General features: G+C 45.2%; 1 protein-coding gene across 3 annotated transcripts in view; it reads left to right on the top strand.

Moving 5' to 3' along the window:
• Positions 1 to 14,642, top strand: part of MCTP2 (multiple C2 and transmembrane domain containing 2) — a 187,758-nt gene that overhangs the window by 156,246 nt on the left and 16,870 nt on the right. For all 3 annotated transcript variants that reach the window (XM_066239372.1, XM_066239371.1, XM_066239373.1), the window contains one exon: positions 1,883 to 1,924. In XM_066239372.1, the coding sequence (XP_066095469.1) occupies positions 1,883 to 1,924 (42 nt within the window). The remainder of the gene's footprint in view (positions 1 to 1,882; positions 1,925 to 14,642) is intronic.

Below are 14,642 nucleotides of genomic sequence, written 5' to 3'. Positions count from 1 at the left end.
AAACATCTATAAGAAAAATACTGTCAATTAACATTTTTGTAATGTTCGGTCAATTTTTATTTTTATAGCTACATGTATGGTATGTATATTTATAGAATGTATATGTATATATTTATAGTGTATATAAACATAACATGGGTACGAGTATACTTATATATATATGTGCATATAAATGTATGTATATATATATAATTTTTCTTAATTTATAAAACATTTTCAAATTCATTATCTAATTGAATCTTGATAACGCAACCATGATGGAGGCAAGAATTACTATTTCCATTCTGTGCTTGATGAAGCTAAGACCCGTAATGGCAAAGTGATTTGCTCAGTCACACAGCAGAACAGTGGCTCAAGCTGAAGACGTCTCAGTACAATGTTCATTTCTCCCACACCGTGTTTTCATTATACTTGTTTTTATCTATTTGCTTTCATGAAAACTGCTTGCTGCCAATAGTGACTGGGTTAGTTCCCCAGCATCAGTGACTGTCACACAACCTGCTCGTTGTCGCCCACGGGGGTTCTGGGAGGTGGCGCGTTGCCAGACCTGGAGACACCACTGATGACTTCTCTGTGGTGTTATGGAGTATAGCAGGACACTCTCTGGGTTACTTCAGAGTTACTCTCCTTTAAGAGCCATGATATTACAAATATTCTCTTTTCATGGGAACAGTGACATCTAAACAGCATGCCTGACCTTCTGCAAGCTTATGTAGAAAAATGAAAATAGACACTGATTTTTTTTTTTTTTTTTTTTTTTTTTTTTGTATTTTTCCAAACCTGAAAACGGGGAGGCAGTCAGACAGACTCCTGCATGTACCCGACCGGGATCCACCCGGCATGCCCACCAGGGGGCGATGCTCTGCCCATCTTGGGGCATCACTCTGCCGCGATCAGAGCCATTCTAGCGCCTGAGGCAGAGGCCATGGAGCCATCCTCAGCGCCCAGGCCATCTTTGCTCCAGTGGAGCCTTGGCTGCGGGAGGGGAAGAGAGATACAGAGAGGAAGGAGAGGGGGAGGGGTGGAGAAGCAGATGGGCGCTTCTCCTGTGTGCCCTGGCCGGGAATTGAACCCAGGACTTCTGCACGCCAGGCCGACACTCTACCACTGAGCAACCGGCCAGGGCCTGATTTTCTAATATCCAGGATACTTTGCGAGCTGCCAAACCCATTTGATTGTGAACCAACATGTGTGAGCTTTGAAACACTGCAGTGATGTGATGGAGCTTCACCTATCAGATAGACACTGTTTTAAAACTCACTGGAACTAAACTTACTATTTGCATCACAGGTGGGGCTGTGACCCCAGAACTAAAGCCGTTTCTCCTTGAGTCCTTCCCTCACCTGCCCCTCCCCAAACCCAAAGCCCCAGGAAAACACTAACACCATATAGAAACCTGTAACTTATTCTTGAGATTGATTATATTCAGACGAATGCATTTTCTACTGTCTAATGTTTCAGTAATGGCCCCAAAGGAAAAGAGAAGTCATTATAACAGTGAGCCTCACACACACAGAGGATGGGATTCTCAGCCTTAACGTACCGGTTGGTTCATTTGTCAGGATAGGAACGAAACTGTTTACAGAAAGCACAACGCGGCAATGCATCTTTAACACTGGGCGCCTTCCAAGGGCGCTCACCTCATGGCTTTGTTTATATTAGTTACGTTTTATGGAGATCATGCGTATGGTTTATACTTTGCCACAGTGTCCCTGAACTTAAGTGTTATTTTTAAGAGTTATTTTAAAATACTGTATTTTAAAAATGCTAAAGCCTACGTTAAGTAGCCAAAAAAAAATTTTTTTTTAATGTGAATGAGTTTGGTTTGCATTCGGTGATTTCAGCGGATGTTTTATTAACAAACTGTGGGTCTTGCTTTCAGGGTAGCACAGACGTAGATGACGAGGAGGATGAAGATGACAGGGTGAGTGTCCCCAGAGAAAACCCAAAAGGGAGGGGACATTAATGTCTTCAGCAGATAGCTTTCTTCTGGGTTGAGTCCAATATTACTATTATTATTATTATTATTATTTATTAGTACGATAGAGTGACCAGTATATTAATATTTTTGCGATTTACATGGAAGATCCCTTTTTATATTTTTTTAAATTTATTTATTTTTTTATTTATCATTTTAAACATGAGGATGAAAAGGGACAAAACGAAAGGCCTAGTTGAAAGAGTATAAAAGGCATGCCTGTGGGAGGCCCATTGTGGGACCGGGCGAGGGTGCCTTCCCTGTGGGGTGTGGACAGTGGGCGTAGGGGCCGGGGGGGGGGTGGTGAAGCAGTCCCGAGTAAATCAGGCGAAATCGCCGCTCCTTCAGGTCCACGTCTGTGCTCTGTGGGGCGGTCACCCACTTCAGAGCCTGTCACTTCCCCAGCTGTTGCTGGCAGCCTCTCCAGCTACACGTCTGGTACATCTGTCCTTTCCCTGCTCCTGGGAGACTCTCAAATCTGCTGCTTTTGTTGCCGTTATGCTTTCCAACAAACCTTCTGGAATGCAGTGAAATACAAAAGAAGAAAACCGGAATGCCCCATGCGGATGCTCCCGGTGTAACGGACGTCCAGTCCCCCGGCACCTGTGGGTCTGCGGGGCATGGGACGGCAGCGTGGACAGGATGCTGGCGGGTGGGGGTGGGGGTGTGTGTGAAGGGGAAAGGGGAAACTGCGCAGGAAAAGGAAATGAATTTAAAACACACTGGCTCCGTGACACAGAGAGCCTTCAAATTAATTGAGAGAGCCAGATGGTTTTGCCCATTTGTCGCAAATGGAAGGAATTACAAAGTAGATCTTATTTGTTGTGTTTACATGATCGTTCCTGGCAAAATAATAAAGTAGTAAAATATTTTTTTTTTTTTCGAAAGTGAACTGCCCCTTTTCAGAATAGGGATCACACAGATGCCGCCTTCTTCTGAATGAGTTGATGAGCATGGCTTCTGGTGACATACAGAATGGCTTGCACATCAGAAGCAGTTACAGCCAAGCTCAAGTGCAGGATGGGATGTTTTGCCAAAGGAAACACAGGTCTTTTGTTTCTTCTTCTTTTCCAAGTGAGAGGAGGGGAGATAGACTCCTGCACATGCCCCAACCAGGATCCACCAGTGACCCCCATCAGGGCCGGTGCTCTATCTGGGGCCATCCTCACAACCAAACTATTTTTAGCACCTGAGGTGGAAAGTCCACAGAGCCATCCTCAGTGCCTGGGCCAATGCGCTTGAATCATTTGAGCCATGGCTGTAGGAGGGGGGGAGAGAGAGGGAACAAGAGAGGGGAGGGGAGGAGAAGCAGATGGTTGCTTCTCCTGTGTGTCCTAACCGGGAATTGAACCCGAGACATCCACATGCCAGGCCGATGTTCTACTACTGAGCCAACTGTCCAGGGCCAGGAAACATGGGTCTTAATGAAATTGTTTAAACCTATTCTAGGAAATTTTCTAAATTTTATTAACCAAGGCTTGGAAGTGAGGAAGATTTCTTTCTGTTTGGCCATCCCTTCTTAAATGAGCCACCCAAGGATGGGATACTAAACTGCCCTGAGATAATTGTGATCCTATTGGTAGAGAAGAGCATCTCACGAGAAGGCAGTGCGGGAAAAAGCAGTGTTCAGGCCCTGGCCGGTTGGCTCAGCGGTAGAGCGTCGGCCTGGCGTGCGGGGGACCTGGGTTCGATTCCTGGCCAGGGCACATAGGAGAAGCGCCCATTTGCTTCTCCAGCCCCCCCCTTCCTCTCTGTCTCTCTCTTCCCCTCCTGCAGCCAAGGCTCCATTGGAGCAAAGATGGCCCGGGCGCTGGGGATGGCTCCTTGGCCTCTGCCCCAGGCGCTAGCAGAGCGACCCCCTGGAGGGGCAGAGCATCGCCCCCTGGTGGGCAGAGTGTCGCCCCCTGGTGGGCGTGCCGGGTGGATCCTGGTCGGGCGCATGAGGGAGTCTGTCTGACTGTCTCTCCCCGTTTCCAGCTTCAGAAAAATACAAAAAAAAAAAAAAGGCGGTGTTCAGTAAACAGGCAGGCAACAAATTCATGCCGTGGACTCGAGACCGTGGTTGCCAAGGTCTAGCCTCACAGTGACGTACCTCCAGGGCTCTCTGGGGTCTGGAGGTAAAGCCGTGTGGCTGTTCTTCAAGCCGTGGAGACAAGGATGACTGAGTTACAGTCGCAGCATCTCCACGGATGAGCCTTGGAGCTATTCCGTTCATCTAAGCACAGGCCCTCCAGCAGGACAGTTTGTGTCAGCACGGCGCACACGGGCAGAGGGCGTGGGTACTGCGACTCTTCCCCATTTCCTCCAGGGCAGTTTTGTTCTTGGGATGCTTTGATTATAGTATTTTCATCAGGTCTTTAATAAGCAACAGCACAGCCGTGTTTGTGTTGTTTCCTCTATTTTATGCTTCTGTAATGTCTTCTAGAGGAATAAGTCTAACATGAAAATCTGACTTCTGTTCATGCCTCTTCTGCTTAACACAACTACTCTATCGTTAGGTGAGACTGGCGTACTTTATACTCCTCATCTGTATCTTTTCCCTTTTCTCTCTCACTTTATTTATTTTGCAAAGAGAGAGAGAGAGAGAGACCAAGAGAGAGACAGACAGGAAGGAGAGATGAGAAGCATCAGCTTGTCATTGCGGCACTGTAGTTGTTCACAAATTGTTTTCTTGTATGTGTCTTGACCAGGGGGCTCCAGCTGAGCCAGCGACCTTGCGCTCAAGCCAGTGACCTTGGGCTTCAATCCAGTGACTTTGGGCTCAAGACAGTGACCATGGGGTTATGTCTATGATCCCACGTTCAAGCTGGTGACCTCGGGGCTTCGAACCTGGGTCCTCAGCATCCCAGGTCAACACTTTATCCACTGCACCAGCACCTGGTCAGGCTCTCTCTCACTTCCTTAAGAGATTTCTAACTAGAGGGATTTTCAACACTACGGCTTCTGGAGCACAGATCACCCACATCTGTACTGCAGCCCGTTGTTTCTTCTCCACGCACGGCAGCCCCCACATCGAGATGTGCTCGTCACAGACCCGGTGCACACCCAGGCGCTGGGCCACCACGCTCCGCAGTGCTGCTTTCCCAGGACTTACCCGCACAGCCCTCTGGCTTCTGTTGCCTGTTAGACATGACAGACCATGCTTCTGGGAACTGTAACACACCCAGCGAGACAGGAACTATTTACAAATTATAAACACACAGTCGTTTCCTTCTAAACTAGAAGAGAGGGAACTCCTCTCTATCCAAACTATCCATCTTGAGAATGACACCCCGTAACTGCCAGGGCCCCTCGCCGCCGAATACCGTCACAGACGACCGTAGAGATGAAAGCACGCCGGCCCCCTTGGCACAGCTTTCTCGGGAGACGGGCGCTTTTCCATATTATGCCTGTCTCCGACACACAGACCAGGGCACGGTCTGGGCTCTGTCACACTTCCACTGTCTGGAACAGGGATTGTTGTCAAATGACATCACTGTAGCCTCTTGTTCCCTTCTCATTGTTCGGAGTCCACGGTAGTGACTTTGAGTTAGAAACCAAATGGGGCCCTGCCTGGTTGGCTCAGTGGTAGATCATTAGCCCAACGTGTGGATGTCTTGGGTTTGATTTTCAGCCAGGGCACACAGGAGAAGCATTCATCTGCTTCTCTACCCCTCCCTTGTGCGCCCCCCACCCCTTCTCCTCCCACAGCCATGGCTCCATTGGAGCAAGTTAGCCCCGGGACTGAGGATGGCTTCATGGCCTTGGCCTCAGGTGTTAAGATGAGCTCAGTTACTGAGCAATGGAGCAAAGCCCCAGATGGGTAGAGCATCACCCACTACTGAGCTGGCCAGGTGGACCCCGGTTGGGGCACACGTGGGAGTCTGTCTCCCTGCCTCCCCTTCTCTCATTGAATAAAAACAAAGAAAAAAGAAAGATTAAAAAAAAAAGAAACCAAATGAGACTCCAAGATTTCACGTTTCTTCTCTGGGTTTTCAGTTATAACAGAGTGTCCAGGTAACTAGTTCTTTGGCATTTAGGAAACAAAATGTATCAACTAAACTTTGAAGAGAGGAAAAAAAAAAATTTTTTTTTTCTTTCTTATACCTGATGGGCCACACAAGAAATTGCCTATTATAAGTATAGTTTGCTAGGGACCCTGGAACACAGATAATGACTAAGTTCAGCCACCAGCCATCAGCTGACATTGCCTATGTGCATGGAGTTCTTCTTTGTGGATATTATTTATACGATGGATTGTGATGAAAATTGCATTAATCTCCTGCACAGCAGAGGTTAGTGATTAAAGCATGAACCCAAAAACTATTGTGTAAAGTGCGGTATTCTGCACTTAGGAAAGGTCACGTGAAGCAATAATATCTCGTTTTCATTGTGGAAATAGGAATACTTGCATTAGCATTTTTTTTTTCTTTTTCCAGCCCAACAATTACTTACCTAGACCATTTCAGCATTTACTGTTAACATCAGGAAGGAGAAATCATAAGGGCATGTAATAATAATTTTAGAAATCTTGCTTATTGCCATAGTAAAGAAACTACACCATGAGGCCTGCAGTGTGGGTTGGTCCGTTTTTCACTCACCTTGAATGATGCTTTTTTTAGGATGATCCACGAGTTTAAAATTTCCTTACAGAGTTTAGGGGGAGAATATTAACCTTTCGTATGAATTATGGATGAAAAACAGAGATGTTTTCCTTTAAGAATATCTGATAAACTTGTGTTGATCAATTATAGACTTTTTAAATGAGAGGAAGGCAGTCCTGCATGCACCCTGACGAGGATCCACCCGGCAACCCCCAACTGGGGCCAATGCTTGAACTAACTGAGCTATTCCCAGCACCTGGGGCCGATGCTCAAGCCTATTGAGTCAATAGCTACAAGAGGGGAAGAGAGAGAGAGAGAAGGGGGAGAGGGAAGGGGAGAGAAGCAGATGGTTGCTTCTCCTGTGTGCCCTGACCAGGGGTCAAACCCCGGATGTCCGCATGCCGGGCCAATGCTCTACCTCTGAGCCAACCAGCCAGGGCCAAGGTGTGGTATTTTTAAGAAAAGAAAAACTCAAAGAATATCTTTGAAAGATTAATGATAATTTAGTATATACACACACATTGTAGATCCTGTGCAGACTATAGGAAGGGCATATTGTAGGGGACCTACTTGTAGATAATTTTCAAGGGGATACAGTAAATGGCCATTCTGATTAACTGCTTTTAATTTGATTTAATATGAATTTTAGTGATGAAGTAATTTAATTGCTAACATTTCTAGACCATCTTAGTTTTGAGACTTTAATATTAAAATGGATTCCAGCCAATTCTTAATGATGGGTTTATGCCCTTTTGGATGGGAAGAGATGGGCCTCCTTACTTCCTGCTGTCTTTTCTCTGGCACGTCGACTAGCTCCAATTTTCCTTTGAAACATGAAACTTCCATTCTTAAAAATAAGTTGGCTTCAGAAATAATCCAGGAAGGTTCTTAATCTGACCTTTGGAAGCATTTTTTTTATACTTACCTGAGGATTTGCTTCGGGATTTCTACTGTAAGGATTATACTTGTGTTACTTCCAAATATTGTGAAATATGATATACTGGACTATAAATTAGTTGGGTTTTCTAGCCTTCTATTAGGTAATGTGCATATCCAACAATACAGTCAGAGTTTCCGATTTTATAGAGTATAATGCATCTAGATATTTAATTTCCCGTTGTCTAAAATATTTACGTCATGCTAATGTAGACTGCATTGGATGTTGTACCTCCATTACTCACAGGTCATTTTTTTTTTAGGATAGTAGCTGTTCCTCTTGTATTTCTTAATAGTACCCCTTGTTTCAGGCGGTTTTGTACTAGGTCCCAATTATCCAATGAGTTTAGAAGATAATTGATAGATAATTTATGAGATAATTGATAGAAAGGTGAGAAGGAGTACCACTTTTTTTCCTTAAGGTAAAAGTAATAACTTAATGTTAAGTAATAAATGAAATAGAAGCAATAATTTAAGACAAGACCATTTGGAGTAAGAATTAGTTAAGTATAATTAGATTTAAAAGTCATATCTGTAAAGTGTTTATAATTTCCAAGCTATTTTTATGTTTCAGCTCATTTCATTCTCAAAATAAACCATTAAATTAACTATTATTTCCCCCCATCTACAAATGAGCAAGTCCAAATTAAGAGAAATGAACTTGATAAGACAGTGCCAAGACTGCAATCTGGCTCTTCCGACCTAAAACGTATGTCTTTCTGATCATGATACATTGTTACGGAGGAAACATGTCATTCATTTTTTAATATTTAAAATTTTTTTTTTTATTAAGTGATAGGTAGGGAGGCAGAGAGACAGAGTCCCACATGTGTCCTGACTGGGATCCACCCAGCAAGCCCACTAGGGGGTGATGCGCTGCCCAGCTGAGGCATTGCTCTGTTGCTCGGCAACTGAGCTATTTCATCACCCGAGGTGAGGCCATGGAGCCATCGTCAGCACCCAGGGCCACTTGCTGTGGGAGGGGAAGAGAAAGGGAGAGAGAAGAGGGAGAAGTGCAGAAGCAGATATCGCCTCTCCTGTGTGCCCTGACCAAGAATCAAACCTGGGACATCCACACGCTGGGCTGATGCTCAGCCGCCGAGTCCACTGGCCAAGTCCAACATGTCATTAACTTACTGATTCACTTTTCTGCATTATTATACATTGTTGGAGTGTTTTCTCTTCTGAGAGCCTCTGTGGGTACAAAGATTGCAACTGCAAACAAGGTGCTCTAAATAATCAGAATGTAGCGTGATTGCTACTTTCATCAAAGTTTGTACCTTATGCTGGGCAGTGGAGATGAAGTGGGTGAGTGGATCAGGAATGCCCGAGGAGTTGATACCTGAGTCCAGTGTGAGTATAATAAGGATTACTTGTTGCATTGTTTGGTCACAGAAATATTTCTTCTTCCACCTTCCTCTCTCCCCCACCTCCAAGAAAACTAAAGGGCACACAGCTCCACCCGTAGCTCCAGCTCCCTGCATGATTCCCTACAGTGACTGCAGGGAGAGGAAGCCGTCAGCCCGCCCGCCTGTGGTCACAGGCACGGCATCTGTCAGCTGGCTCAGAGGAACTTCTAATGACACGCTGAAGCCAAAGAAACATGTTGGCGAATACCTGTCAGTGTAGAAGCGCGGGGTGTAATGGACGGATAGATAGAGCTGTTTAAAACCACTTGGAAATTGCATTGATTCAGCATCTGAACGGTCCATTCTGTGTTCATTTCCCAAAGCAAAGGTACTGCTGGTCATTTCCCAAAGCAAAGGTACTGCTGGTCATTTCCCAAAGCAAAGGTACTGCTGGCGAGAGAAACGCTGCCTGAGAGAGTGCGGCTCGGCTTTTCTTCCCCTCATTGTAACGTCATGCCCCGCGGAGCTGTGTGTGTGTGTGTGTGTGTGTGTGTGTGTGTGTGTTTCCTTGTGTCCCCCTGTCTCCATGCATGTGTGTGTGTTTGTGTGTCCTCACGTCTCCATGCATGTGTGTGTGTTTGTGTGTCCTCACGTCTCCATGCATGTGTGTGTGTTTGTGTGTGTGTCCTCACGTCTCCATGCATGTGTGTGTTTGTGTGTGTGTGTCCTCACGTCTCCATGCATGTGTGTGTGTGTCCTCACGTCTCCATGCATGTGTGTGTTTGTGTGTGTCTTCACGTCTCCATGCATGTGTGTGTTTGTATGTGTGTCCTCACGTCTCCATGCATGTGTGTTTGTGTGTGTGTGTCCTCACGTCTCCATGCATGTGTGTATGTCCTCACGTCTCCATGCATGTGTGTGTGTGTGTCCTCACGTCTCCATGCATGTGTGTGTGTCCCCACATCTCCATGCATGTGTGTGTGTGTCCCCACGTCTCCATGCATGTGTGTGTGTGTCCTCACGTCTCCATGTGTGTGTGTCCTCACGTCTCCATGCATGTGTGTGTGTCCCCACGTCTCCATGCATGTGTGTGTGTGTGTCCCCACGTCCTCATGCATGTGTGTGTGTCCCCACGTCTCCATGCATGTGTGTGTGTGTGTGTGTGTGTGTCCTCACTTCTCCATGCATGCCCAGTGCACCTCCTGGGAAGAAGCCCTAAAGACAGTCCCCAGTGCGGTAAGCCACGGTTCCCCAAAACAATGTTAATCACATACATCAGTAATGCTGCTTCTTGTTCTTTGTGATGACAGAGGTTAAGAGGGTTTTATTTTTTCATGCTAAATGTCACTCAGTCTATTTCTGATGTTTATAATTTTTCTGAAGTTTTCAAATTGCAGGCTTTTAAATATTCAGTGGGACAAAACAGACCAAACATCCTCCCATTTTCAGTTTAAAGTTATATTTTTGCATCTTTTCTCTAGTTGACTCAAACTACTGGGAATATCTTAAGATAGAGATTTTGCATTGATGCCTTCCAGGAACCCTGTGCACTTGGTGATAAATGCTACTCATTTATTATTTTTTTTTAACAAGAGAGAGAAAGAGAGAGAGAAAGGGGCAGACAGACAGGAAGGGAGAGAGATGAGAAACATCAACTCATAGTTGCGGGACCTTAGCTGTTCATTGATTGCCTTCTCATATGTGCCTTGACTGAGGGGCTGCAGCCAAGCCAGTGACCTCAGGCTCAAGTCAGTGACCTCAGGCTCAAGTCGGTGACCTCGGGCTCAGGCCAGCCCAAGGAATTACATGTTTGTAATCCCTTGCTCAAATTGTTGAGCCCACGCTCAAGCTGGTGACCTCAGGGTTTCACACCTGGGTCCTCAGGGTCCCGGGCCGACTCCCTATCTACTGCGCCAGCACTTGGTCAATTTTTAAGCATGTTGAAAAGATTATTCCTGATATGGTCAGTTTGCAGAACTACCTCTCTGGTTTGGCTGAGGCAGTTAAAGAGAAAGGAGGCCTTTTCCCTAAATCAGAACAGGTAGGAAAGATTTAAAGTCACATACTGATAATACAATTAATTCTTAGTTGGGAATTTCTTTGGGATGGTGCTTTAATTCTCCCCCAGAGGCTCGGGGTTTTTTGCACCTTAGCCCTGTACTCACAGGAGGCATATAGACAAGGCAACAGGGCCTGGGCAAAGGGAATACTTGCTTCTTTTTTTTTTTTTTTTTCTGAAGCTGGAAATGGGGATAGACAGTCAGACAGACTCCCGCATGCGCCCGACCGGGATCCACCCGGCACGCCCACCAGGGGCGACGCTCTGCCCCTCCGGCACGTCGCTCTGTCGCAATCAGAGCCACTCTAGCGCCTGGGGCAGAGGCCAAGGAGCCATTCCCAGCGCCCAGGCCATCTTTGCTCCAATGGAGCCTTGGCTGCGGGAGGGGAAGAGAGAGACAGAGAGGAAGGAGAGGGGGAGGGGTGGAGAAACAGATGGGCACTTTTCCTGTGTGCCCTGGCCGGGAATCGAACCCGGGACTTCTGCACGCCAGGCTAAAGCTCTACCACTGAGCCAACCGGCCAGGGTGGGAATACTTGCTTCTTGATTTATTTTATTTTTGTTTCTAAAGAAAAAACAACTGTTACAGCACAGATACAGTATTTGTTCTTAATTCAACTGCTTTCAAAACTTAGCCAAAAGATTCAGGGTTTTGTTTTGGGTTTTTTTTTTACATTTTCGAAACAAATGGAAAATGAAAAAAAATGTTGCTCTTGCCTTTATCTTTACCTAATATTCATGGTTAGGCTACAGAGCTGGAGCTGTTGGTTTTTTTTCTTACAATGAGTGCCACTCTTTTTTTTTTTTTTTCCTGTATTTTTCTGAAGCCGAAACGGGGAGAGACAGTCAGACAGACTCCCGCATGCGCCCGACCGGGATCCACCCGGCACGCCCACCAGGGGGCGACGCTCTGCCCCTCCGGGGCGTCACTCTGTTGTGACCAGAGCCACTCTAGCACCTGGGGCAGAGGCCGAGGAGCCATCCCCAGCGCCCGGGCCATCTTTGCTCCAATGGAGCCTCGGCTGCGGCTGCAGGAGGGGAAGAGAGAGACAGAGAGGAAGGAGGGGTGGAGGGGTGGAGAAGCAGACGGGCACTTCTCCTGTGTGCTCTGGCCAGGAATCGAACCCAGGACTTATGCACGCCAGGCCGATGCTCTACCACTGAGCCAACCGGCCAGGGCCTGAGTGCCACTCTTTATAGAAATTTCCTAAACAGAGGGACCACTATGAAATTTGCATTTTGGACCTGAAAAGTCCCATGCCTTCATCTTTTCCATTCTGTGGTGATACAGGCTTGGCGTGAAAAGTAGACCCTGCATCCTGTGATTTTTACTTATGCCTCTGTGTGTTTTCAAATTTGTAATAAGTAAAACCCATTCTTTCTCAAAATCTAAAACTATGTTGTTAGCCGCAATTATATTGCTTATTTTTTGGATCGCACCGGTGGTGATCACTATTTTTATTGCTCATTTCCCTCAGATAATTGGAAGCCTCTGATGTTAAGGAAAAAATGTAAACACATGTGATAGCAGTTCTGTCTTTCTGAATGAATCACTGTTCCTCTTCCTTGGAAATTCTAGTAGCAGTAGCAGATGTAACATTGTGTTCGCTAAACTGTGTTACCACTACATCCTCTGGTTCAATCCGAAACCTGTAAATAAAGCCAGCATGTTGCAGATTGATCTGCCAGATAATCTCACATAACACGGGGCACACATGAGTGGACTTGTCCTGCGAGATCATTGCTCTGAAACTTAAAAAAATCAACTCCAGTATTGTTTCGACTGGACCAAAGGTTGGCTATTCAGCCGTCTGTCTCTGCATCCTTGAAGAGAACGGGCTTCTGTGTATGAAGCACTTAGACTGGACCAAGTGCTTTATAGATGATGTGATGTTTAATTTTGCGAAGACTCCCTGTGATTTCCCTTTTCTAGAGAACAAAATTGCAACTCAGAAATTGTAAGGAACTTACCATGATCACAGAACTTAACAGATGTTAGATCAGTGTTGATGCTAGTTTTTGTGACTCTGTAGTTATTTACAAAATGTAGAGGCCTATGGAGTTGAGACCTCTCGTGATGTCTCTGCTTTTTTTCCCTTATAACACCAAATTTTATTAGAAAGGAAAAAAATAGTGTGAGAATCATTCATTATTTGGGTGTACTAACTCACACTCTCTTTATGACCAGAACATCAACACTTGAGTATTTCGTTGGGGAGAAAATAAAGTCAGTTAGCTGGGATAGGACATTTTAATGAAATTGAGCCTCATGAAAATATGAGGCATTTTCCATAAAATTGTTTTGTCCTGAACTCTGTGCTGCTGGAGAGAGGAAGCCACGTTTGCCCTTTGGGTCAAATTCCCGGATGCTTTCAAATCCCCCTTTTATAAATATGAATACTGATGGGGCCCACAGAGATAGGTTTTCACCATTGTGTCCCTTAATAGACGTTGGTGGATTAATGAGCATGAATGGGGTCACTCTGGTAGCCTATGAAATTTATAATGCGAAATGCTTAGAGAATTAGTTCTTCAGAGAGGGAGGGAAATTAGAACTTTAACATTAGGGCGCAGAAGTAAAAATATCTTGGAAGTCTGATACTCAAGAGGAAACAGTGAGCCTGACCTTTCTCTTTTGTGCTGGGTGGTTCTTTAGATAAAGGACTGTAGACAAGAGGGTAAGAAGTTATTCAAAGCACCCCAGCCTGCTTTTTACTAAAGAGGCGGCATCAGTGGTCCACTCTGACTCTGCCTTGTTCTTCGGTCTGTTTCAGCCATGTAGCTTTGAAAACAAGGGCAGAGACAGGGAGGGAAGTTAGTGCTTTTTGACATTTCTCCCATGTTGGTGCTTTTGTCCTGTATCGCTCTCACTACAAGGTGGAGGGTTCTCCCTTACTCCATTCATGGCCCCAGGATGCTGGAAGACCGGAGAGGACACTTGAGAAATCCCAAGTACAATGGATCTCATAAACTAGAAGTGGTACCAAAACATTAGAAGTACTATAAAAATCCCACTCTTTGGGGAATCTTCTTTTCTCCATTTGAGTCCTTTCTAAATTATTTTTATCATCATTCACCACCTATGATGGTAGATACATTTAAGGTTTTCTCTAAGCCAAGTAAGGAGAATATACTTAGAAAGCAGAATTCCATTTCACATGAAGAATTGGGACTGAGGGAGATGGACTTATATTGGCTTCCATTCCATGAAAGAAAAATAATTGCTAGGCATCCTCTTTAGAAATTCCCTGGATTCTTTTTTTTTTTAATTTTTTTAAATTAAATTTAATGCAGTGACATTGATAAATCAGGGTACATATGTTGAGAGAAAACATCTCCAGAATATTTTGACATTTGATTATGCTGTATACCCCTCACCCAAAGTCAAATTGTCTTCCGTCACCTTCTATCTGGTTTTCTTTGTGCCCCTTCCCTTCCCCTATCCCCTCTCTCTCCTTCCCGCCCCATCCCTCCCCCCACCCGTTACCATCACATTCTTGTCCATGTCTCTGAGTCTCATTTTTATGTCCCATCTATGTATAGATTCATATAGTTCTTAGTTTTTTCTGATTTACTTACTTCACTCCATATAATGTTATCAAGGTCCATCCATGTTATTGTAAATGATCCGATGTCATCATTTCTTATGGCTGAGTAGTATTCCATAGTATATATGTACCAAAGCTTTTTAATCCACTCGTGCTCTGATGGACACTTGGGCTGTTTCCAGATCTTCG

The sequence above is a fragment of the Saccopteryx bilineata genome, chromosome 7 (assembly GCF_036850765.1).
Source record: "Saccopteryx bilineata isolate mSacBil1 chromosome 7, mSacBil1_pri_phased_curated, whole genome shotgun sequence".
Lineage (NCBI taxonomy): Eukaryota > Metazoa > Chordata > Mammalia > Chiroptera > Emballonuridae > Saccopteryx > Saccopteryx bilineata.
The sequence above is the reverse complement of the archived record's forward strand: the minus strand, read 5'-3'. Positions and strand labels throughout refer to the sequence as shown.